Raw genomic sequence first — 23,266 nt, 5'->3', positions numbered from 1 at the left:
TTGTGAGGCAACAGTGCTAACCACTGGGCTACTGTGCCCCCCCCCCACAAACAATAATAATAATAATAATAATACACGTGCAGAGTTTTGTTTTGTGATTAAAACAGGTAAGGACAGTAGTCATTGATTAAAATTGTTCGCAAAATATGGCAACATACACAAAAGTGGCCTGTGTGATTTTGGATGTCCATGCTTAGTGCACCTTCACTTAAAGCCCGGAAACTAACACACAACGCCTGCATCTGTGCTAAGATGTGGTCTAACCTGGCAGAGACGCAGGAATAATATTTGGTTTTATTTGACGCCAAACTATCATTGCGCCACCGTTTTTGACTGACATACCCTCTACTGTGCCCCCACACCCATTTCGGTGTAAGCAATGTTATGGCGAGCCAGGAAATTAGCAAACGTGTCCAGGCAAGAGAAAAATAACCTTGCACCCAATGAAATTGTCACAATGTCTGTGTTAATGCTTCCGCTGGAGTTGCACTGTCCGGAAACTAGAACCCTAAGAGACTACAGGAGAGAGTGAGAGTGTGCGAGCGTATTAGAAGCATTACAGCTGTGGTGGCCTGTCAAGACAGCTGCATTTTTGCAGTGCTTAGTGGAACAGGAAGACCATTTTCTCTGTAAATATGAGTTACACCAAAATGGTTAAACTAATAGACAATACTGACCATCGGTACATCCCAGATGTGCACATTGCGAATGGTAAAATGTCCCTTTAACTAGAAATGAACAATTTCACATATTTAAAAAAGGCCAACTTTGCGTGTCAATTCAAATTATTTTCCATACTAATTGATCATTTACCAGAGGTTAGAGATGTGTGACATACTTTGCATTAAATATTTGGCTGCAAACATCTTATTACTGTCTATTCCATTCTTTTTACTTACCATAATTTATATCAACCTATTTATAAGATGAAATGCAATGATTTAAATTGATGTCAAAACTTTTTTTTTTTGATCAGAGTTCTAGCTTTTTCTTTTCTTTTTTTTTTGATCGGAGTTCTAGCTTTTTTTTCTTTTTTTTTTTTGATCGGCGTTCTAAGTCAACTACACATGACATGAAAAACCTGCAGGGGACAGAAACATTCCAGGAAACAACTTGCATATGCACAGTGCACTGTAAAATGTTAAATTAAAGTTCAAAATTAAAAGGAAGCGATTTAATGATAATTAGATTAGGGAAGAAAGTAAGGATATCAGAAAATATTAAAATATATTTCAATAGAGTGTTAGTATTCGTATAGAGGGTGTACAATGACATAAGCAGCTCTGTTATGCCATTTTTGACAAAATACCTCTTTAGACTTATTCTGAAGTTCTTCAGCCTCCATTTTCAATCTAGCCTTCTCCTTCTCTAGGTCTGCAATAGCTGTGCGTAAATCCTCAGCCTCTTTGTTGCTGCTTAGTCTCTGGATTTCAAGTTTTTCGACTACAGTCATTTTCTCTTGGGTGGCTAGTTCTGTCTCATGAAGACGGGAAGCGATTGCATCAGCTTGCTTCTTGAATTTTTTAGCCTCATCCTCAGCTTTGCTTTGGGCTTCACTGAGTTGCGAAACCATAAGCTTGAGCCTTTCAGCCTCAGCTGTGATCTCCAATTGTCTCTTCCTCTCTGCCTCAAGTGACTTCTGGTATCCTTCTGTTTCCTCGTCAAGACGCTGTTGCATTAACTGCTTGTCCTCCAGAAGCTTTTGGGCCTGCTCTTGAGCTAAGTCTTTCTGCTTTTGGAGCAGTTCTGCCTCAGCTCTCAGTTTAGATGCCTCCTGTATGGCCTGCATCTTCTCCTTGAGCATTTTTTCTGCAAGGGCTCTTTGTTGATTGAGGTCAGCCTCGGCAATCTGTCTCATACGTGCTGCCTCTTGGGCCTCGACGCTAAGTCTAGCCGCATCCTCTGCAAGTCTTTTCATATTCTCAGCCTCTTCTGCAAGGAATTTTTGTGTGTTGTCTTTGTCTTTCTTGATGAGGCGCTGGTTTTCCTCCTCTATTCTGAGTTTCAGTTTGAGCAGCTCCTCCATCTGAACTTTGACTTTGAAGAGCTCTTCCTCCACCTGGGCCCTTTGTTTGATAGCATCACCAACTTCATCCTTCAAGCGTTGTAGCTCTTCCTCAAGTATACATTTCTGCTCGTCTGTGTCATCAAGCTGAAGTTTAACCTTGGTGAGCTCTTGTTCTACTTGGAATTTCTGCTTTAATGTTTGCTCTGCCAGTTTCTTGTGCTTTGCCATTTCCGCATCCGCTTGTTGTTTCTGTTTAAGTGCAGTAGCTTCTGCCTGTGCTCTTTTAGCAGCTTCAAATTCAGCCTCCTTCCTGAGCCTCTCAGCATCCTCCTGAGCTTTGGCTTGGTTTGCAGCCTCTTGTTCAGCAGCCAATTTTTGGCGTTCTGCTTCTTCTGCTTGTTGACGGAGAAGACTAGCCTCCCTTTCTGCCTTTTCTTTAGCATCTTCAGCCTCTTTTGCAAGCTTTTTTGCCTTTTCATACTCTTCTTTGAGCTTTTGCTGCATGAGGTTGTCTTCCTTCTGTTGGACAAGAACACTTTGGACTTTCTGCTCAGCTGCACTGCATTTCTGGGCTGCTTCTTTTGCCACAAGAATCTGTTTTTCTGCTTCTTTGTCTGCCTCCTCCTTCTGCTTCCTGGCTTCTTCTGCTTTCTTTTTAAGACGCTCAACCTCTTCCTGGGCTGCCCTGCGTTGTCTGGCTGCTTCTTCTTCTGCAGCAGCAATCTTCTTTACCTTTTCCTCTGCTTCCCTCCTCCTTTTCTCCTCCTCAAGGGCAAGCTTTCTTAGTTTCTCTGCCTCCTCCTCTGCTTGGAGTTTACTTTGCTGAGTTTCATCTGCAATGTTTTTCAGTTTGTTCAGTTCAAGCTCTAAATCAAGCTTTCCAGATGAGGCCTTTTCAAAGTTAAGCTTGAGAATTCGTATTTCTTCTTCAACAATCCGCCTCTGTTTGAGGGTGTCATCCACAATTGCCTTTTGCCTTTCCATTTCAACCTCCGATGATTTTTTAAGCTGGATTATTTTTTCATCAATGTCTTGCTTGTGTTGGTTGGCTTGGTCTTCAAGAGCTTTTCTCTGGTAAGCTTCATCCTCGGCTTGCCGCCTAAGTCTCTCATTTTCTGCCTCCTTCTCTTTCAGGGCAATTTCAGCCTCTGTTTTGAGGCGGGTGGCCTCATTGATTGCAGCTAACTTCTCTTTGAGAATCCTTTCGGCCTCTGCTCTCTGGCGAGCTGCTTCTTCCTCAGCAACTTGCCTCTGACGCTTAGCCTCTTCAGCAATAGATCTGAGCTTGCCTGCCTCTTCAGCTAACTCTCTCATTTTTGCAGCTTCAGCCTCAAGAAGCTGTTTGCTCTTCTCTGTATTGGACATGGTCTCTTTTTCTGCCTTTGACTTTAGTTGTAGGAGTACATCCATTTCACTCCTCACTTTGGCCAGTTCATCTTCCAGCTGTTTCCTTTGTTGTTCAGCTGCACTGACTTCATTCTTCAGACGGTAAAGTTCATTTTCAAGGAGGGATCTCTGCTGTTCGGCATGGTCAAACTCTGCTCTTAGACGGATTAGTTCTTGTTCTGCATTGAGTTTCTGCTGGGCTGTGCCCTCAGCCAGCTTCCTCTGCCTCTCAAGTTCTTTCTCTGCTATCTCCTTCTGCTTCAGGGCCGAGTCCTCAGCTTTAGCTCTCTTTCTGGCCTCACGCTCAGCATCCTCTTTTTGTTTCTCAGCCTCTTCCTGGGCAACACTCTTTTTGTGAGCTTCTTCTTCAGCTTTGAGTCTCAAACGAAGCGCCTCATTGGCCTTCTGCCTCCATTTTTCAAGCTCTTTTTCTGCCTCTTCCCGAGAATTTTCTGCATCCTCCTGCTGTTTCTTAAGACGTGCTGCCTCTTGTTGCAGCTGGAGGACAGTGCCGTGTTCCTGTTTGAGTGATTCCTCCAACTTTGAGGTCTTTTCCACAAAGGACATGCGCTTGCTCTGGAGCTCAGCAGCAGCACTTTTCTGGGCTGCCTCTTGAGAAACCTTGAGTTGCCTCTCCTTCTCTACCTCAGCTTGTTTCATTTGCCTTTCAGCCTCCTCTGCCTGCATTTTGAGATTTTCAAGGTCCTCTAAGGCTTTTTGCTTTTGTCTAGCAGCTTCCCTCTCTGCCTCAGATTTGAGTTTGAGTTCCTCTTCTGCCTTGCGCTTTTTCTGTGTCTCCTCATTGACTTGTTTACGGAGCTTCTCAGCCTCTTCTTGGGCAGCCTTTCTAAGTTTCTCAGCTTCAGCTGCTTTGTCACGAAGTTGCTTGAGCTCAGACTCTGCTGTACACTTTTGTGATACAGTTGTCTCAAGTTGGATCCTGATGAGGTGGATTTCCTCTTCAATCTTGACACGGCTTTGAAGAGCCTCTTCAACCTGTTGGCTTTTGTTCTTTATCTGTTGCTCTGAAAGGTTTTTGAGTTCATGCAATTCCTGCTGGATGTTGTGCTTTTGCTTCTCTGCATCTACAGCAACAATTTCTCTCCTGCTGACTTCCTCCTGCATTTTGAGCTTGAGCTCTTGAGCTTCTTGTTCTGCCTTGGCAATGGCTTTTGCATGAGCTTCAGCTAACTGCTTCTGTTTGTCTAACTCGGCCTGCATCTTGGCCATTTTTTTCTGCTCTTCCGCTTTGAGTTTCTCAGCGGCTTTCTGTATTAGTGGAAGCAAATGGCAAAGAAAGAATTACAATTAAACATGACAGGTTAAAGTTGGGTAACACTTAACATTAACCAGCTCAAAAGACTGTGGATTGACTATGTAATTACTATGGTAATTACAGCCTAATCACACTGAAATATGAGCAAATCAATGTTGTAATCAAAGTATTACCTTGTCAATGTTAATGTTAAAAGTTAGCTCAAAGAACAAGTCAAATATGGATGCAAATTCATGAAGGTGTTAAACTCACGATGCAGTTATAGTAATCATCAAAAGCAAGAAAATTCAAGCAAAATGGATAATGGTCATGTGTCAATTAATGTATGGAAACAAAAGATCACTTCACAACACAGCAACGAAATCATATGGCATGCAACTATAACTTTTTTGTAACACTGCCCTCACACTTTAATGATAAATGTACATGAGATCAACTGTACTGACATCATACTACATCAAATCAAGAATGCTTCATTGTAAAAACTAAATTGATAAATAGTAATGTGATGATACTGTCTAAATTATTATAGTAGCATTTAGATTTTTTTGCAGCACATGTACTAAACATGGCCCTTTCTACCATGCACAGTATTTATTACTTACTGAACTTTTCAATTTAAGACATGTATGTCTGCAAAATACTCTTGTTAGAAAACATTAACTTTACTTTCATACTTTCAATAACTTTTTTTTTACAATAGCTAACTGGCCTCAGTGTGTGTATAAGGGGTTCTTTTTAATCACCATTCACCATGAAACATGGTGGAGAGGAAAGGCAAGGTGAGAAGGCTAGTTAGTTTAGATTGTGTTAATCCAAGTTAGGAAGCCGATAAAGATCTTGGCAGTCTTTTCAAATAAAAGTGGCTATTGTATAGTAATGAAGTTTATAATCTTCCCTGGTATGATAATGGTAGTGAGAGATGGAGAGACTTGAGAGGTAAATTCTCTAAACTGTGAAAACCACAAGTAAATAAGTTATGTACCATGAGTGGAACTCATGTAAACACTAGAATAGCACAGAAGAAGAGAAAAGTGAAGGTGAAGGTGAAAGACAGAATGGGAGATATAGGTACCTGAAGCAGTGTATATAATTTACCTCTTTAATGCCAAAAACTGTTTAACATTCATCATGACAAAGTACTGGCAAGCAATTAAGAGAAGCAAAGAAAAAAACATTATGGTTAGAAAGGAATGTACGACTTTAAACTTGCGTTAATTCATAAAGGAGAATTGAGGACATATAGTAAGTAGCCTGAACCTTCCCCTGAAAATGCTGAAGACAAAGACAACGCGAGCAGTAGGAAAAAATAAATTGAAAGAAAGAACCCCTTATTCTGGATTTAGAGTGGCACATGACATAAAATGAATTGAGATGGAGTGGCTGATGCTAACATGTATTAATGCATAACTAATCTTTGACACTGGGGGTGCTCTGTAGCTTTAGAAAATATTCCATTTCAAGCTAATGTTAGAACTGATAACTTCACTTCAATGTAACTGCACCAACAACTTATGCATCATCTACATATGTTTGAAATTATGATTGTAATTAGTGTTTTTATTACAAGCACTTAGAAACCCTGAAATAAAACCCTAAAATTAAGCAAACCTACAAACCCTATTTCAACACAATCAAAAATATAATCAAAATAATAACATTTTGTGTCTATAAGTGATTTAAATCTCCCTCCAAAACAAACTCCAGAGCTAGCCACAGCATGCCAATGTTTCATGTTTTCACGTCACTGCAAAGCAACAACTTGTAACCAGTACATTAATTGTTTGTGCATGTGTATGTTGTTATCAGGTCTGTGTGAGGAAAACAGAGAGAAGTGAGTGTGTGTGCATGCATGCATTTGGTGGGTCAGCTGATTGGTTTGTTGTTCGACTGGTTGATTATTTGATTCAGTGGCAGGAGTTTTGGTTAGATCAATGTTAACAGTTTAGTCTGCAAATCATCTCCTGTCAGTTGTCACGCACCTCCTCATTCTCCAGACGACGCTGCGTGTCTGTGATGAACTTAATGTACTGACTGGTCAGAGTCATCAGCTCGCTGTAACGGGTCCTCAGTGTCACATACTGGTGGAAAAACCACACACATTAAAATGTTGATTAACTTTTTTTCAACCTGAGCAAAGCTTTGTCATCTCGATAGCTGTTGACTAGAATGGTCTCCATTATAATTAGTCAATTTTTTTCGTAAATTATCAGCATATCCAGCATATCGTAAGAAGCAAACCTCCTGAATGATGTTATCAGAGGCTGAATCCATCTTGGTTTTTTTCAGAGGAGAGGCAAGAGGTTCCACTTGAGCTTTGTACGCCACCAGCTGGAGTTCATAATCCTGACAAAACAAAGAAAAGCATTTTCCTAATACCACTTACAATAAATCAAAGTAATTCCTGTGTTGCACCATGTTTACCTTGATAGTGTCAATGTATGCCTTGGCATATTTTTGACACTCATCAACTTTCTCCTTGTTCTTTTCAATCTCCTCAAGAAGTTTCTGTTTTGGAAAAAGAAAAAAAAAGAAAGATTTGTTTTTTAGATTCTTTTTTTTTTGCAAAGGTGGCGGTCCTTAAGGATAAACTATATAAAACCCATCATGACTTAAAGCATTAAATACCTTCTCCTGAGCTAGTTGTTCCTTCAGAGTTTTGCTGTTGCTGATGGGCACAGCCTGGATATTCTCCTGCCTCTGCTTGGCATCGGCAATCCATCTAATGAGCCAGTCATAGCTCTCGCGATAGTAGCCCAGATGGCGGCCAAGCTGCTCCAGCTCCCTCAGGCGCAGGTCGATCTGAGTGAACACGGCCTTCCAGCGGTCCTGCAGTCCGGACAGGTGCTGGCGGTAGTGGTCCAGCTCAATGTCACGCTCGTTATGCACGCAGGTCATCTTGTTGCTCACAGCAGATGCCTTCTTCAGCTCAGCCTCTAGGGAATCAAACACTGGCTGCTCACCCTCGGCTTCAGCTTTCATTGTCTGCAAGTTTGCCAAAAAAAAAGAAAAAGAAAAAGAAATGAAAGAAAGAACAGTGTTCAGTTATCATAAATGCAAATATGTCAGTAGATTAATTTCAAGTGAGGCTATTATTATTATTATTGTTACATAAAATGTACCAATATCACACACACTATCAATACCTACAGGAATGTAGAGTAGTTGAAATCATGCTGTATTTTGTCATAAAGTTGTATAATTTGGCACACATTTGTGAACCCAAGTTGATAACATGTATTTAAATGACATGAGAATGTCTCTTTTCTGTTATGATCTAATATTGTATTGTCTTCTCTCTCTCATTCACTCACTCATTCACTCTCAATTCAACAAAATAGGTCAACAGAGTACCAAAAAAAAAAAGAAAAAAGAAAAAGGAATAGATAGAATTGGCAGAAACATAGAACGGCACTTGAAAAGCAACTGACAGTAATTGAGAGTGTTTCGGTTACTCACTGACCCTTATGTCCTCTCCTAAAATAAGTGGCCAAGCGCTTTGAGTGGCTGTTGCAGCTACAAAAGTGCTATATAAAATGCAACTTGATTGACTGATTGATTGTTCTTTCTCATCCAGGTGTAGAAAATTTGGAATATGATTTTCAAATTTCTCCTGGTATTTTTCTCTTATGTTCTGGAATTTCTCACAATTTAGGAAGAAGTGGATCTCTGTCTCGACCTCACCTGCCATACAGTGACCACATATTCTTTGCTCTTTTGATAGCCAAGATTTTTTTGTGTCTGCCCATTTCAATGGCTAGACTGTGGTCACTGAGCCTGCACTTGGTAAGGATCGGTCTCTGCTTACTGTCTCTGACAGTGGAGAGATAGTCAGTCAATTTGTATTCTCTTTTTAGGGCCCGATAACATTCTAATTTGTGTTGTAATTTGGTTTCTATGTCCCAATGTTCCAAATATGAGTTTTTGCATTGTTTGATCATTTGGTTTACTCTAATCTGTGGTTGGTTTGCAGTCACTCACTCACTCTCTCACTCACTCACACATACAAAGGGATGGGGACAGATTGGCTTCTGCGGTATCGAGCCCCTTATGATGTCAATAAAGGGCCTCAAACATTTGATTTTGAACAGTAAACAATCTCACAGGAAACTGGAGAGCAGTGCTATTCTCTCTGACTGCAGAGAAAGTGAATAAAGCCTCTGCAATTGATGGGAGTTGAGAACAGATTTACAAAAGTGAGACAAGGAAGTGGTGCTGACTAAATCTATTCACCTTTAACTTGGTGCGGAAAGTCTCCACTTCCTTGACGTCACTGGGCACAGTGTGCACCTCACGTAGATGATCTTCGTATTTCTTAAGTACTCCCTCAGCACCCTGTGTGTTACGTATGACCATTTCCACAGTCTTAAGCCTGTAAATGGGCAAGAAGGAAGGGGAGCGGTGGAGGGATTAGGAAAGACAAGATGCATTTTAACCAAACTGTTAAGATTGGTTTGGTAGGAGTAGCAAGAACTCACTTCTCCAGATAAACAGAAGACAGCATGTAGGCATGATCCATCTTCTGTACGGTGAGGTTGAGCTCAGACCGCAGGACGGGGGCCGAGACGGACTTCTGAGAGGAGGCCAAGACCTCCTGCGTCTTCACAGTCACGTCGTCGAGGTCAGTCTTGATGCCCTCAAGCTCCGTCTGCACTTTCTGTAAAACCAAAGGCATGGGTAAAATCAGTTTAAAATTAGTCATACAGTGAGAGAAAAACAAAGCACATTTGGATGTTTTAGAAGAAGTACAGTACCTTCTGATCTTTGGTCTTCTGAGCACATTCTTTCAGAGGGTCCTTGTCCACAGGTTGGCGTATGCAGGCCACGGTACGAGCATCGCAGTCTTCTATACGCAGACGCAGGTCTTTGAGCTGGCTGATGTATCTCTTACACATGGATTCATCCTGTTCACCTATGTAACAGCATTAGTTATTCATTAGAGGAGGAGAATTGAATATATGGCAAACTATCCCCCTGTGAAGCTGAGTATGGATGAAATTTCAATAAATTTGCCAAGAACATGGAAATTCTAAATAAAAATCAGAACAGATAATACAATATTATGTCAAACAACTTGAGGGGAAAAAAAGTTTTCAGTGAATTATACAGTATGACATGTTTTTGATCTACTGTTGTGGAAGTTTGGTTAAGCAAAGTCCATATTCTTTCCAGACAGTAATTACATGTCACACCACTGTAGTTAGTTGTGACCTCACAGATCTTTCTAAATGTTTTTAAAAGTATTCTTACATGCATATCATAATATATCATGTCAAAAAAAAAAACTGTCAGCAGACGTTCCAAGCATAAATTACACACATGGTGTATTTCCGTTCTTTTTGTTATTTCTCTCCAATTGTACTTGCCCAATTATCCCACTCTTTCAAACTGTCCTGGTCGCTGCTCCACCCCTTCTGCCAATCCGGGGAGGGCTGCAAACTACCACATAACTCCTCCGATACATGTGGAGTCGCCAGCCGCTTCTTTTCACCTGACAGTGAGGAGTTTCACCAGGGGGACGTAGTGCGTGGGAGGATCACGCTATTCCCCCCAGTTCCCCCTTCCCCATGAACAGGCGCTCCAACCAACCAGGGGAGGCGCTAGTGCAGAGACCAGGACACATACCCACATCTGGCTTCCCACCTGCAGACACGGCCAATTGTGTCTGTAGGGATGCCCGACCAAACCGGAGGTAACACGGGGATTCGAACCGGCAATCCCCGTGTTGGTAGGCAATGGAATAGACCATTATGCAGTCTATTCCATGATCTATTATGCTACCTGGATGCCCTACATGGTGTATTTTCAAAACTGTACAGTAACATGGATTTTGTGCATGACAAAGCAACTCAGATATACGTTCTTCTGAGCACTGTTGTGCCAAAAGAAAGACAAACTACCAAACCATTATGGAAATCTAAACACACAAATAAATAAAATACATATAGCAATTAAGTCTCACATTACTAAAAACAACAACAAAAATGTATCGTGCAGTCACTCAAAACTTTAAGAGCTATTGAAAAGCATAGCATTAGGTATGAACTCTGCCAAATGCTATGGGTAAAGTGAGGAAAAATATTAACTTTGGAGCATTCAATCCTTGACTAAAAGCATGGCCATACACTGGTTTGTTGAGCTGTAAGCTTAGACTAGTTTCACTCAGCTTTGCACCACTCACCTGGCTCTTTTACAACCATCAGTCCTGAAAGGTGAATTGAAAGTTAACTAATGTACCTACATAGGTATAATGCCTTGTTAGAAACAGGGGACATAGAAAACCACGAGTTTATCTCACAGGTGTTCTATGAAAACACTGTTAGATGTCTTTCAATGAAGTTCTGTTAGCTTACAACAAAGACAGATTGTTCGGAAGAGGCTCACCTTTCTCCATGGAGCGGAGCAGGTTGTCAAAATGCTGGGTCGTCTTGGTGTAGTCTCCCTCGACCTGCATGCGGTCATCGGGGCCGAAAAGCTCAGAATCCTGGCTGTCACGCATGAAGTCCTGATAGTGGAGCTCCAGGTTCCGCATTATCAGTCTGTACTCCTCAGACTTCATGGTCTTAAACTACAGAGGAGGAAGAAGAAGGAAAAACGGGTGGTTGGAGTTATTAAGAGAAGGGGACACATTAAACTGCTTTTCAGCTTTATGTTCTGAAGAATGTGTTACAAAAGTATCACAGACTTTCGTTTCTTTACAGTTATTTTGCTTTTGATGTAATTATCTATGTAGTTGTCACTCTATTACAACGTCATAGCACAAAGATGTCCTTAGTGTCCTTGCAGATCTTATAAGCTTTCTCTAAGGATGGAGAAACAGATTCTCGTGTGGTAATTCAATTTGAAAGATTTCTTGACCTCAGTAATGTAATAAAACTCTTTTTGCATGCCCTATTCCAAATACAATTGATTACAGGATTCTGTTCGACTCCAAAACAGCTGAATTACTTGTTGGTAAATAGATAATAAAGTAATTAGATGAGTGTGAAAACAAACACAAAGCCATGTTAAAAGTGCCTCAAATTTGCTTCAACGAGTCATTTAGAAATTGTTACTACCAAATTGTGCTATTGGTTTTATTTTGTGGCTAATAACATCATGTGCAGTAAACACATGCCATAACTAAAAATATCATCATTTTCCACACAAAGAGGTGATAGCACTCACCATGATAATGTTCCAGGAGCGAATCTGTGTGATGTCTCTCATCAGGTACTGCCAGGACAGCAAGCTCCTCATGTCTATGTGTAGCCTCTGCCACAGGGACAACATATGCTGGTGACCTGTGTCCAGACTGTGATAAAAGAATTCGGAGAAACAGCAAAACAACGGATCAGTGAGGAGGAGAACATAGTTCAAAAGCTCTACCAAACCAGAATGTAGGGCATAGAGTAGAAAGCATCAGTAATTAAAAACAATGGTTAATGGATTCCCTGCGACCCTGAGAGCAGGATAAGCGGTTTGGATAATGGATGGATGGTTAATGGATTTATTTACAGAGTAACTAAACCTTAGGCCATTTTTGTGAGTTATCTGACATCTACAAGTTAAAAACCATGTAAAGGTTACAACATGGAAGGCTAGTCTTGGTACTGTGTGATGTTAGTATAGCAGGATAAACTCAGCTACAGAACATTAAAAATGGCTCTGTATGACGTGGCGTCTCAAAGAACCAGCATTGACAGTGCCATTGACAATTGTTAGTGTTGGCTCTGTCTGTCCATTATTAATGTTATTCTCTGCAGCTGTGCTTACATCATAGAGTACTAAGACCAGCCTGCCATGTCTTTAACCTTTGCATGGTTTTTAACCTGTAGATGTCAGCAGACTCACTAAAATGGTCTAGGGTTTAGCAAGTCTTTAATGAAACTGTTTTCCCACCTGGACACAACGTCCATGGCCTCCTTGTTAACTGGTGGCACAAGGAAGCAGATGGAGGGAACAACCGCCTCATTACCAGAGCGGTTCAGCACCTTCCACTTGTATGGCTGGGAGTTGTTAAGGAGACCACACTCATCTCCTTTATGAACAGTGATCTGAAACACAGCCCAGGAATGATGGGTATTAGAGCCTGGATTAAAGGTAAAACTAGTACAGTATTTAAATTCAGTAGAGGCTCTGCCAAGGCTGTAACCATTCTTTGCATTATATTGGGTAATATAAATCTTTGCATTGGTGAGCCGTGTTCTAACCTCTGTTTGCTTGAAGTCACAGACAGCTTGAATAGGCAGTTTGCCTTTGATAGGGTTGGTGGGGTTGCGAGGTTTCAGCTGGATGATGGTCTTGGCTCTTTTGTTTAAGCTGGTCACGAGAGTCTTGAATTCATTCAGCTGCTCCTTTTCTTCCTATTTAGATCAAATCAAACCAGATCAAGATGAAAGATGACAATGGTGAAGGCAAAGAAGGGAAAGAAGAAAAAAATCCAAAGAAAATTAAGGAAGAGGAGGTGGGGTAGAAGACAAATAAGAATAAAAAAAAGGAAAAATGAGACTATAAAAATCATCTTCCATATTTCAAACATATGTCAGAGGAATTGGTCACCAGGCCTGTGATCTCCAGGTAAAAGGTAAGCAGTTATCACTCACCACTGCATCCTGCAAGAGATCCTCCAGACGTGTGGCTGTGGTGGAACGATCGCAACTGTACTTCTTTTTCATGTTCTCGTGCATCTTCTTCATTCTCTCCTGAGCATCTTTGGCATCAGCAAAGAACTGCAGGGCAAATATATCACAGGGGAGAGAATCTAACTGGCAGCCTCACTTCACAAAAATATTGGCACTTTTTCTGAATTATACTATGGCTGTCTGTTAAATAGCGTTTATTGAGGCACCTTTTAATGTCAATGCTCCATACCTGATAATAGGCAGTGTTTTCTTTGAGATGTGCTTCTATGCAACAGCACAGCTGCAGGATCCAACTCCACTGAGTCTGCAGGGCACCTGTGAAGGCCTGCCGGGGACGAGGAAGCCATTATTGGCGGCGAGTTAAATAACAAGTTAAAGCAGGCCGTGTTAATGCATATGAACGCCACTAGGGGGCAGTATCGCATTAATGTAGAGAACGTGTTAGAAAACAGAAGCTGGTCTTTTCATCTAAAAGGCTGATTCACACGCACAGAAGTAGTGTCAGACGTTGTCGAGACAAATTCTTTTTTTTTTTCTGCTTACGCTCGGGGACAATAGGAATGCACATATTCACTCCTTAGTTGAGAGCAGTGGCATAATCACCTCAACTGTCTTCCTCCCAGGATGTCCTTCTTTCAGAAGTTTGTCACCCATGGCCTGGATGTCATTGACCCGCTTCTCCCTCATCTCCAATTCACGCATGAGACCCTAAAGAATTAAGACATGACCACTAATAATTACCCATAGAGAATATTCATTCATTTCTAGACCCACTAATCCCTTAGTTTATTCAGAGACAAAATCATGAGGCCAGGGAGAAGCCACAAGAGATGCATATGAGAAGTACACTGCTGAGACACACCGAGTAGTTGTCTTTCTTGGCAGTCATGTTGGTATTTCTGTCACTCCAGTCGAAGTTGACCTCCTCCTCCTCTTTGTCATTTAGCCACATCAGTTCCTTGGTGGCAGCACTGACAAAAGCATGGAGGGAATCCAAGTTCCTCAAGCGAGACTTGGATGAATTCTGTGGGGAAAATGATGCAATCTCTAATTTCCAGGTAACTGAGGTCTTACTTTTGCATTCAGTGTAATTACTTTACAACACAATTCTATAATGTGATTTCTAAAATCTATTCATTCAATTTTGAATGTATATACAAACATAGAAATAAAATACATCCATCCATTCATCCATAAAAAAAATATATTTACCAGTAGTTTAGCATATTGAAGGTCCAGTTTACCCAGGTACTCTCTGTATGTCCCCTTGCTTACAGTAGATAACTGAGTCTGGAAAAAAAACCCAAAGAGATAATACATAAGATATACATGTACATTCATATATATATTAATAGCTCAAAGTTGTTAAATGGCAGAACAAGCTTGTTTTGTGCTCAAGGCATAAAAAATATATCTTTGCTTCTAATTGTTGAGCTCTTTTTTCTACATTGAAGGTTTCATTGCAACATCCTGTGGACATATATATATATATATATATATATATATATATGTCCATGTGTGTGTTTGTATGTATGTAGATGGGAAATGGTACACAGATGGTGTGCACAAATAATGCAGTCCAGGTTGGTTACTCTGAAGTGCTTGGATCATTAGGAAAGATGTGTGTGGTGGACTCTTTGATGGTTCACTACCTCGTCGGTCTTGGCCCGTTCAATCTTGTTTCGGAAATCCTCCACACTTTGGTGCAGACCTCTGTGACTGCCCAGGTGGGACTCAACTGAGGGCAGGTCAGAACCCCACTCTGCATCATCAATGCGGCGCTGGTTCTCCTCCACCCAGGCCAGCAGGTCTTTGGCGTAGCGCAGGGTCACCTCATCCAACTCGGGCCGTACCTTCATGGTAGTGCGCTGGCTGACTTGGACCATGGACACTTGGGAAGCTGTTACGGCGGACTTCAGGCGCAAGTTGTAGTCACTGCGCAGGTTCACCAGACGCTCATGGAGGCGATAAACCCTGTAAGAGGAGTGGAGAAAAACCTCCATTGTTACATATTGTCTTTCTTGCTCAGATGCAAGGTCCCATTTTGCTTTCAGTTCAAATATATTGTTGCATGTGATTTGATAATGTTTGAGGTGTGTGTAGAAGGATGACTTAGGGGCCATTCAGTTGTTGCATCTAAAAGAGAATGGAAAACACTAGCTGTGCTACTTTCATTTTTTTATCGAAGGTGCTTGGGAGGTTGCGGTACTGTTGCGCCTGCCGTTGCTATACAACCAAAAGTTTTGCGCTGAGATGACATTAAGTTATCACGACATGAAATGCAATAATTGGTCCAGTGGTCTGTGGCAGTCTGCTGATTTGGCCGTTTCATGTGGAAAAGTTGCGGTAATTTAGCAGTAAGTCTCACTGACTAAACTAACTTAACAAAGAAAAAAAGTCAAAACAAACATAGATGTATTTCCAGCACCGTAACTCCCTCACAGTACCTTTACTGCTAGATTTGTCCTTGGACGGAAAGGGTGAAGCAAGTCTTGTGGAGCTGATTAGTTAATGCTTGTTATTTATTCAACTATAGGGCTGAAGTTTAAGTTACTGTGACGTTTTTCATTCTTATCGATGACAACACACAGGTATGTAATCGTGTCCTTCACAGGGATACCGTTCACTTCTGATAGGTCAGAGGTCATAAGTGTATCTATCACTTTTACTTTAGCACTGGTTTTACTCTTAGATGCTTGTTTAGATGCACTTATGACCTCTGATGACTAGTAGTTCTCCTGATTTCCTACGTTAAATGCACTTATTGTAAGTCGCTTTGGATAAAAGCATCGGCTAAATGACTGTAATGTAATGCAATGTAATCTAAACAAGCATCTAAGAGCAAAACCAGTGCTAAAGTAAAAGTGCAAGAAGGAGATTTTTTTTTTAAGAGTGAATACAATAAGTGCTAAGAACAAGTAACGGGGTAGTAGTTCGTGAAGAGGTGAGTTTTCCACCTGCGCCGAAAGATGGGCAGCGACTCCGCTGTCCTGACATCAGTGGGGAGTTAATTCCACCACTGTGGGGCCAGGACAGAGAAGAGCCGTGACTGGGTTGATTGGCAGCAGGGGCCTCTAAGCGACGGGACAACCAGGCGTCCTGAGGCAGCAGAGCGAAGTGGTCGGGCAGGGGTGTAGGGCTTGATCATGGCCTGGAAATAGGAAAGAGCTGTTCCTTTCACTGCCCTGTAGGCTAGCACCAGAGTCTTAAACTGGATGCGAGCAGCTACTGGGAGCCAGTGTAGGGACATGAGAAGGGGACTTGTGTGGGAGGACTTAGGGTGGTTGAACACCAGATGAGCTGCAGCTTTCTGAACAACATTATATCCCTTGATGACATGGAATCCGGTAAATGGCAGAAGGCAAACCGGAAGTCATTATTGTGGATGAGAGCAGGACGGTAAAATCAGATGACACCAGCAAATTATGCCAACAATGGCAATGGCAGATGACACTGCCATCCAAAGTTAAAATATTTACAACTGCATGTTCTGTAGTACATCACAAAACAGAAAAGATGGCGGATTAATTTCATAGGTGTACAACTGACAGAATTGCTGTATACAGTTAAATAAAACAAACAAAAAACATGTGTGTATAATTTATTTTTTCACCATAGCAACCTATGTATATATTTTTTTAAACCGTCCTGCCTTTCCATTTGTGGTTTTCCCCGTTCCGTTTTGCCAACTGCCATTTATCGTCTCCCGGATTCCATGTGACTGCAGCATAGCACTTACCTGCGGTAAATCTGCTCAGCCTGCAGGTGACGCCCATCCTTGAGTAGCTGGACATCATTGAAGAGCAGTCGGATCATGCCATCTGCCTTGTCCAAGTCCCTCTCCATCTCTGCTGTGTTCTGAGGTGGTTTCCCAGCATTCAGCAGGCGAATGTCCTAAAGGAATATGAACAAAAGTATATTCCTTTTCTATTTCTCATGCAGACAGCAGCCAGAAGGCGAAGGAAAAGGAAAAAAAAAGGTAATGACAACAAGTGCAAGACCAGGGGGTTTGGTGGATTTTTATAACCCTTATTGTTTAAACACTATTAGGATTAGGAATGTTTATATAAGAGGGACCGCTCAGGTTGGATGGTTTGGAGACAAAGCAAGAGAGGCAAGATTGAGATGGTTTGGTCATGTTTGGAGGAGAGATGCTGGGTATACTGGGAGAAGGATGAGGAATATGGAGCTGTCAGGGAAGAGGAAAAGAGGAGGTTTATGGATGTGGTGAGGGATGACATGCAGGTGGTGTGACAAGAGGAAGATGCAGAGGACAGGAAGAAATGGAAACGGATGATCTGCTGTGGTGACCCCGAACGGAAGCAGCCAAAAGTAGTAGTAGTAGATTGTTTAAACGCTATTATCAATTTCACAATTAACTTAAAATGAAGCTTGTGTTTTGGTAGGTAACTCTTTGCAAAACACGGTGTAATTCACAAAAGTCCGGTGACCTGACAAATAATCCTTGTCCCACTCTATTAGACGCTTGTGTCTTGTTTGACGAAAAAAACAAAACAGTTTTTGTCTCTTCGATGTTGAATGTAAGACTAGTCTGGGACTCACTGTCTGCAGCAGAGTATCAAGCTGGTTGAGCTGCTCCTCACATGACCCAGATTCCATTTGAACTTTGCTGAAGATCCGCTGGAGCCTCTCGAGTCTGAAGGAGCAGAAGAATATTAAGACTGATATTGACACAATGGTTTAATTATCACAGAAGCATGCTCACATTGCACTATTTTAAAAGATAAACAAATGCATTGGATGTTTAAAGATGTCAGAAGATACAGAAATCTGACTAAACACGCCAACCCACATGAGGCAGCTCCATCCAACCTCCCAATCCCAAATCCATACAGTAAGTATAGACAGTTAGCCATGACCCTTCCAACATGCTGTGGAGCAAGTCACAAATGCTATGTCTAAACTTTCTTCTGCAGAGTTGAAGTCAAGTCAATTTTATTTGTCCAGCCCGATATCACAAATTACAAATTTGCCTCAAGGGGCTTTGCAGCAACAGAGCATCCTGTCCTTAGACCCTTGCATTGGATAAGGAACAACTCCATAAAAAAAAAAAAACCTTTAACAGGGAGAAAAAATAGGAAGAAACCTCAGGGAGCGGGAGAAAAATAGGAAGAAACTTCAGGGAGAAAAAATAGGAAGATCCCTCCTCTGTTGCTCTCAGGGAGAGCAACAGAGGAGGGATCTCTCTCCCAAGACGGACAATGTGCAATGGATGTTGTGTTGTGTTGTGTTGTGTTGTGTGCCTCTAGTAAAGGCATTAACATTTTGGAAGTTCAGCACTAATCGAGGTCACCGCATATCCTCCTTTCCCATCGCTTACACCACCCTCCCAGCTGATGTCCCACAACATAAGAGCTTTATCTGGGCTGGTGTCGTGTGAGACCTCTCCTGGCATTGGTGGACTGCCTCGGCTGGGCCAGGAAAAAGATGGCTTGGCCAGACTGGCTTAGCCTTTCACCAGTCACTTTCTGATGTAGCGCCATTCCCATGTTGGGGAATGGCTCTACATTAACTGAATCGCCTTTCTGGGATAAATAAAGTTATCTGAATCTGAATGTTGTACCATGCACTTTACAATGCTTTTGTCACAGTACCATTGTATCTTTGGAATATTCTCTGCAAACTGATGGTGGTTCAGAATGAAGCAAGCCTCTCTGTTTCCTGAGGTTGATTGACTCTCTGCTTATTCAGCCATTCCACATCTCTGAACCATCAATGAGACTCTCAGTTTACCAGACAATCTTGTGACATGGATGTGCCCATTCTCATGCATAACACACCACTACTGCAAAGCTACACATTTAACATATCCGAACTGCTCAGGTTATGGGTTACTCAAACATACAGTAAAAACACATACTGTTAGCTAAATTACCCATAACAAGAATATGGTAATGCATGCTCACAACTGTCGCTTTCTTTTGAAGTTGACAATTTTTCACACATGGATTTGAAATGACCTTATCTGACTAGTTTGATTTGATTTTTTTCTTTTTGATTTTGACATACTTTAATGATCCCCGTAGGGAAATTTTTCTCTGCATTTAACCCATCCTAGCTGTGTAGCTAGGAGCAGTGGGCAGCCGCTGTGCAGCACCTGGGGACCAACTCCAGATCGTCTTGCCATGCCTCGGTTAGGGGCACAGACAGAGTATTAACCCTAACATGCATGTCTTTTTGATGGTGGGGGAAACCGGAGAAAACCCACCGCGGACACGGGGAGAACATGCAAACCCCACACAGAGGACGACCTGGGTTGACCCCAAGGTTGGACAACCCTGGGTTTCAAACCCAGGACCTTCCTGCTTTAAGGTGACAGTGCTAACTACTGAGCCACCATGCCATATATCTAGAATACATGATTGCTATGATGTCATATATCTGGACATGAACCACTTCACTTGCCTTTCAAACTCTATCCTGAGCAGACGCTCTCTCTCCAGGATGGCCACATGCAGTCGGCCCCATTCCTTCTCCACATCGATGGGATGATAGCCTGGAGGGACCTTCACCTGACCAGCATGGACAGCACTCTGCAATCGGGATGAAGTCAAATGCATAGGTCATTATCAAATAAAACAAAATAGAATAGAATAGAAGCAAAAATTAGAAGCAGCTTGCCTCGAAGGATTGATAGATTTGTTTGGAGCGGTTCTTGTCAAACTCTTTTGCTGGGAGTTCAGTCTCTTTGAACTTCAGGAACTGTCGCCACAGAATCTTAGACAGAAAAAAAGAATACATACAATTAGGTTAACTCATCTTCTGTTTCAATAATTTTAGGATTTAACATCTAGTTATTATTTTATTTTCTGTCTTAATATGAAACTACATTTCATACTTTTCTTTCGAACCCTGCATTTTTTTCTGAATTGAAACTTGCTTCCCAAGTCAGTTTAGTTTCCCAAGTTTCCTAAATTGATCAAGCTAAGTGTGTTTATTGAGATGAACTCACAAGATTTGTCTGGCTATCAAGGCAAAATAAAGATCTAATATCTAAGATCTAATATTGGTCTAATATAGTATGACGTACACTATATGTGATATTTCCCCTTTCCTTATTCGTATGACTAGTAAATATCAGCTGAAGTTGCTGAATGACACTGATTAATACAAGATAAATGACTCACAACCCCTCCATTCCCCAGATTTCTATATTCAAAACCACATGAGCCAGATTTGATTTGTACTCGCAGACCGCTGCAAATAATGGAGAAAATGCTGTGTAATAGAGGTATTAGAAAATGGCAGCTGTCAGCAAACATGCTGTGTATCTGCTACTTTTCTACTTGAATTTGTTTGTTTTGTTTGCTTCAGATGTTGTTGTTCACATGGCTGATGGTCAGGATTCATGTTTAAACCCAAACAGCATCTGTAGAAACCCAATGGACCTGCTGCTTTCACTATGTGGGTTCTTTGTTGCTCTCCCTGAGACATTCATGTATAAACACATATACACTACCGTTCAAAAGTTTGGGATCACCCAAACAATTTTGTGTTTTCCATGAAAAGTCACACTTATTCACCACCATATGTTGTGAAATGAATAGAAAATAGAGTCAAGACATTGACAAGGTTAGAAATAATGATTTGTATTTGAAATAAGATTTTTTTTACATCAAACTTTGCGTTCGTCAAAGAATCCTCCATTTGCAGCAATTACAGCATTGCAGACCTTTGGCATTCTAGCTGTTAATTTGTTGAGGTAATCTGGAGAAATTGCACCCCACGCTTCCAGAAGCAGCTCCCACAAGTTGGATTGGTTGGATGGGCACTTCTTTGAGCAGATTGAGTTTCTGGAGCATCACATTTGTGGGGTCAATTAAACGCTCAAAATGGCCAGAAAAAGAGAACTTTCATCTGAAACTCGACAGTCTATTCTTGTTCTTAGAAATGAAGGCTATTCCATGCGAGAAATTGCTAAGAAATTGAAGATTTCCTACACCGGTGTGTACTACTCCCTTCAGAGGACAGCACAAACAGGCTCTAACCAGAGTAGAAAAAGAAGTGGGAGGCCGCGTTGCACAACTGAGCAAGAAGATAAGTACATTAGAGTCTCTAGTTTGAGAAACAGACGCCTCACAGGTCCCCAACTGGCATCTTCATTAAATAGTACCTGTTAGAGCCTGTTTGTGCTGTCCTCTGAAGGGAGTAGTACACACCGGTGTAGGAAATCTTCAATTTCTTAGCAATTTCTCGCATGGAATAGCCTTCATTTCTAAGAACAAGAATAGACTGTCGAGTTTCAGATGAAAGTTCTCTTTTTCTGGCCATTTTGAGCGTTTAATTGACCCCACAAATGTGATGCTCCAGAAACTCAATCTGCTCAAAGAAGTGCCCATCCAACCAATCCAACTTGTGGGAGCTGCTTCTGGAAGCGTGGGGTGCAATTTCTCCAGATTACCTCAACAAATTAACAGCTAGAATGCCAAAGGTCTGCAATGCTGTAATTGCTGCAAATGGAGGATTCTTTGACGAACGCAAAGTTCGATGTAAAAAAAATCTTATTTCAAATAAAAATCATTATTTCTAACCTTGTCAATGTCTTGACTCTATTTTCTATTCATTTCACAACATATGGTGGTGAATAAGTGTGACTTTTCATGGAAAACACGAAATTGTTTGGGTGATCCCAAACTTTTGAACGGTAGTGTATGTATACATGTATAACATACATGTATAATGTATCTGTATATATGCATAATATACATATATACACATATAAAATGTATACATATCTGTATACATATTATACATGTATGTATACATGTACTATAAACAAAGTTTCAGAGGTCTTTTTTTGGTTGACATTTAGAAAGTGGGGTAACAGTTTACACAACCGTTATTCTGCTTTGCCCTGTGTCTAGTCTTGTCCACCTAAATGAACAGCTTCTTTCACCAGCCTTTCTTTTTCAGGAACACCTGCAGCTAACAATATCTAATTGAAAAGATTCAGTGTGCCATTGCCTCATAGAAGTTATTGGGCTTTTAAGTCAAGTCTAGTCAATTTTATTTGTATAGCCCAATATCACAAATTACAAATTTGCCTCAGTGGGCTTTACAACAACACAACATCTTGTCCTTAGACCCTCACATCGGATAAGGAACAACTCCCTCAAAAACCCTTTAACAGGGAGAAAAAATAGGAAGAAACCTCAGAGAGAGCAACACATTCATGTATAAACACAAACAGCATCTGTAGAAACCCAATGAACTGGCTGCTTTCATGATGTGGATTCTTTTGACTTCAAGAGAAACAAATTAGAAACACCTACTGAAGTGAAGGCTTGTTTTATTTCTATAATTGCAAGCTTAAATGGGATGTGGCAAAGGAAATATCACAGTATATATATAGAACAATATCTGACTTTCAGCTGTTTTTTTCCTCAGCAAAGAGTTGTTAAACCCAATGTCTTCAAACTTATCAGACAATGAACAGCTTAGATTTTTTTTTTCTCGTCAAATAGTTCTATTACAACATCCATCCATCCATCCATTATCCAAGCCACTTATCCCAATTGGGGTCGCAGGATGCTGGAGCCTATCCCAGCCGTCATTGGGATAGGCTCCAGCATCCTGCAACCCCGATTGGGATAAATGGCTTGGATGATTTACAACACATTAATATTAATATTACAACATATTTCAGTACAAAGTCAACAGTGCACTTAAGACTACACACCCATGGGACACACACACAAGATAACCACTGTTAATTATCACAGCCTTTATCTCACATTGTCTAATGGTGCTCTAACCTCTATCTCCTCGTAGCTGGTGGGGAACGTCCTCTCTTCGAAGATCACAATATGGTGGCGGATCCACTGGAGCAGGACGGTCACCAGCTCGTAGTACTCCTGCCAGCGCAGCTCCAACTGCTGAGAGCAAGCACAGCACACAGAGAGAGATGACGTTAAACCACAGTAGACAGGAGGACGCTTCTCCTCTTGCTGC

The 23,266-nt window shown here is 41.3% G+C and overlaps 1 protein-coding gene across 2 annotated transcripts in view; it reads right to left on the bottom strand.

Moving 5' to 3' along the window:
* The window catches only part of LOC130117695 (plectin-like), a 90,830-nt gene that overhangs the window by 13,590 nt on the left and 53,974 nt on the right, over positions 1 to 23,266 (bottom strand). Inside the window, exons 10-32 of one of the 2 annotated variants that reach the window (XM_056285853.1) lie at positions 23,071 to 23,190; positions 19,937 to 20,032; positions 19,721 to 19,848; positions 17,858 to 17,951; positions 17,034 to 17,188; positions 14,947 to 15,268; positions 14,507 to 14,584; positions 14,157 to 14,318; positions 13,898 to 14,002; positions 13,524 to 13,619; positions 13,256 to 13,381; positions 12,863 to 13,015; positions 12,552 to 12,706; positions 11,838 to 11,964; positions 11,055 to 11,238; positions 9,425 to 9,582; positions 9,149 to 9,327; positions 8,904 to 9,042; positions 7,299 to 7,655; positions 7,095 to 7,178; positions 6,912 to 7,016; positions 6,653 to 6,751; positions 1,310 to 4,663 (exon numbers count right to left, since the gene is read on the bottom strand). In XM_056285853.1, the coding sequence (XP_056141828.1) occupies positions 1,310 to 4,663; positions 6,653 to 6,751; positions 6,912 to 7,016; positions 7,095 to 7,178; positions 7,299 to 7,655; positions 8,904 to 9,042; positions 9,149 to 9,327; positions 9,425 to 9,582; positions 11,055 to 11,238; positions 11,838 to 11,964; positions 12,552 to 12,706; positions 12,863 to 13,015; positions 13,256 to 13,381; positions 13,524 to 13,619; positions 13,898 to 14,002; positions 14,157 to 14,318; positions 14,507 to 14,584; positions 14,947 to 15,268; positions 17,034 to 17,188; positions 17,858 to 17,951; positions 19,721 to 19,848; positions 19,937 to 20,032; positions 23,071 to 23,190 (6,576 nt within the window). The remainder of the gene's footprint in view (positions 1 to 1,309; positions 4,664 to 6,652; positions 6,752 to 6,911; positions 7,017 to 7,094; positions 7,179 to 7,298; positions 7,656 to 8,903; positions 9,043 to 9,148; positions 9,328 to 9,424; positions 9,583 to 11,054; positions 11,239 to 11,837; positions 11,965 to 12,551; positions 12,707 to 12,862; positions 13,016 to 13,255; positions 13,382 to 13,523; positions 13,620 to 13,897; positions 14,003 to 14,156; positions 14,319 to 14,506; positions 14,585 to 14,946; positions 15,269 to 17,033; positions 17,189 to 17,857; positions 17,952 to 19,720; positions 19,849 to 19,936; positions 20,033 to 23,070; positions 23,191 to 23,266) is intronic. The other variant, XM_056285854.1, reaches the window with a different exon arrangement.

Source organism: Lampris incognitus, chromosome 9 (genome assembly GCF_029633865.1).
Source record: "Lampris incognitus isolate fLamInc1 chromosome 9, fLamInc1.hap2, whole genome shotgun sequence".
Classification (NCBI taxonomy): domain Eukaryota; kingdom Metazoa; phylum Chordata; class Actinopteri; order Lampriformes; family Lampridae; genus Lampris; species Lampris incognitus.
Note: the sequence above shows the minus strand (reverse complement) of the source record. Positions and strands in the feature narration are given on the sequence as shown.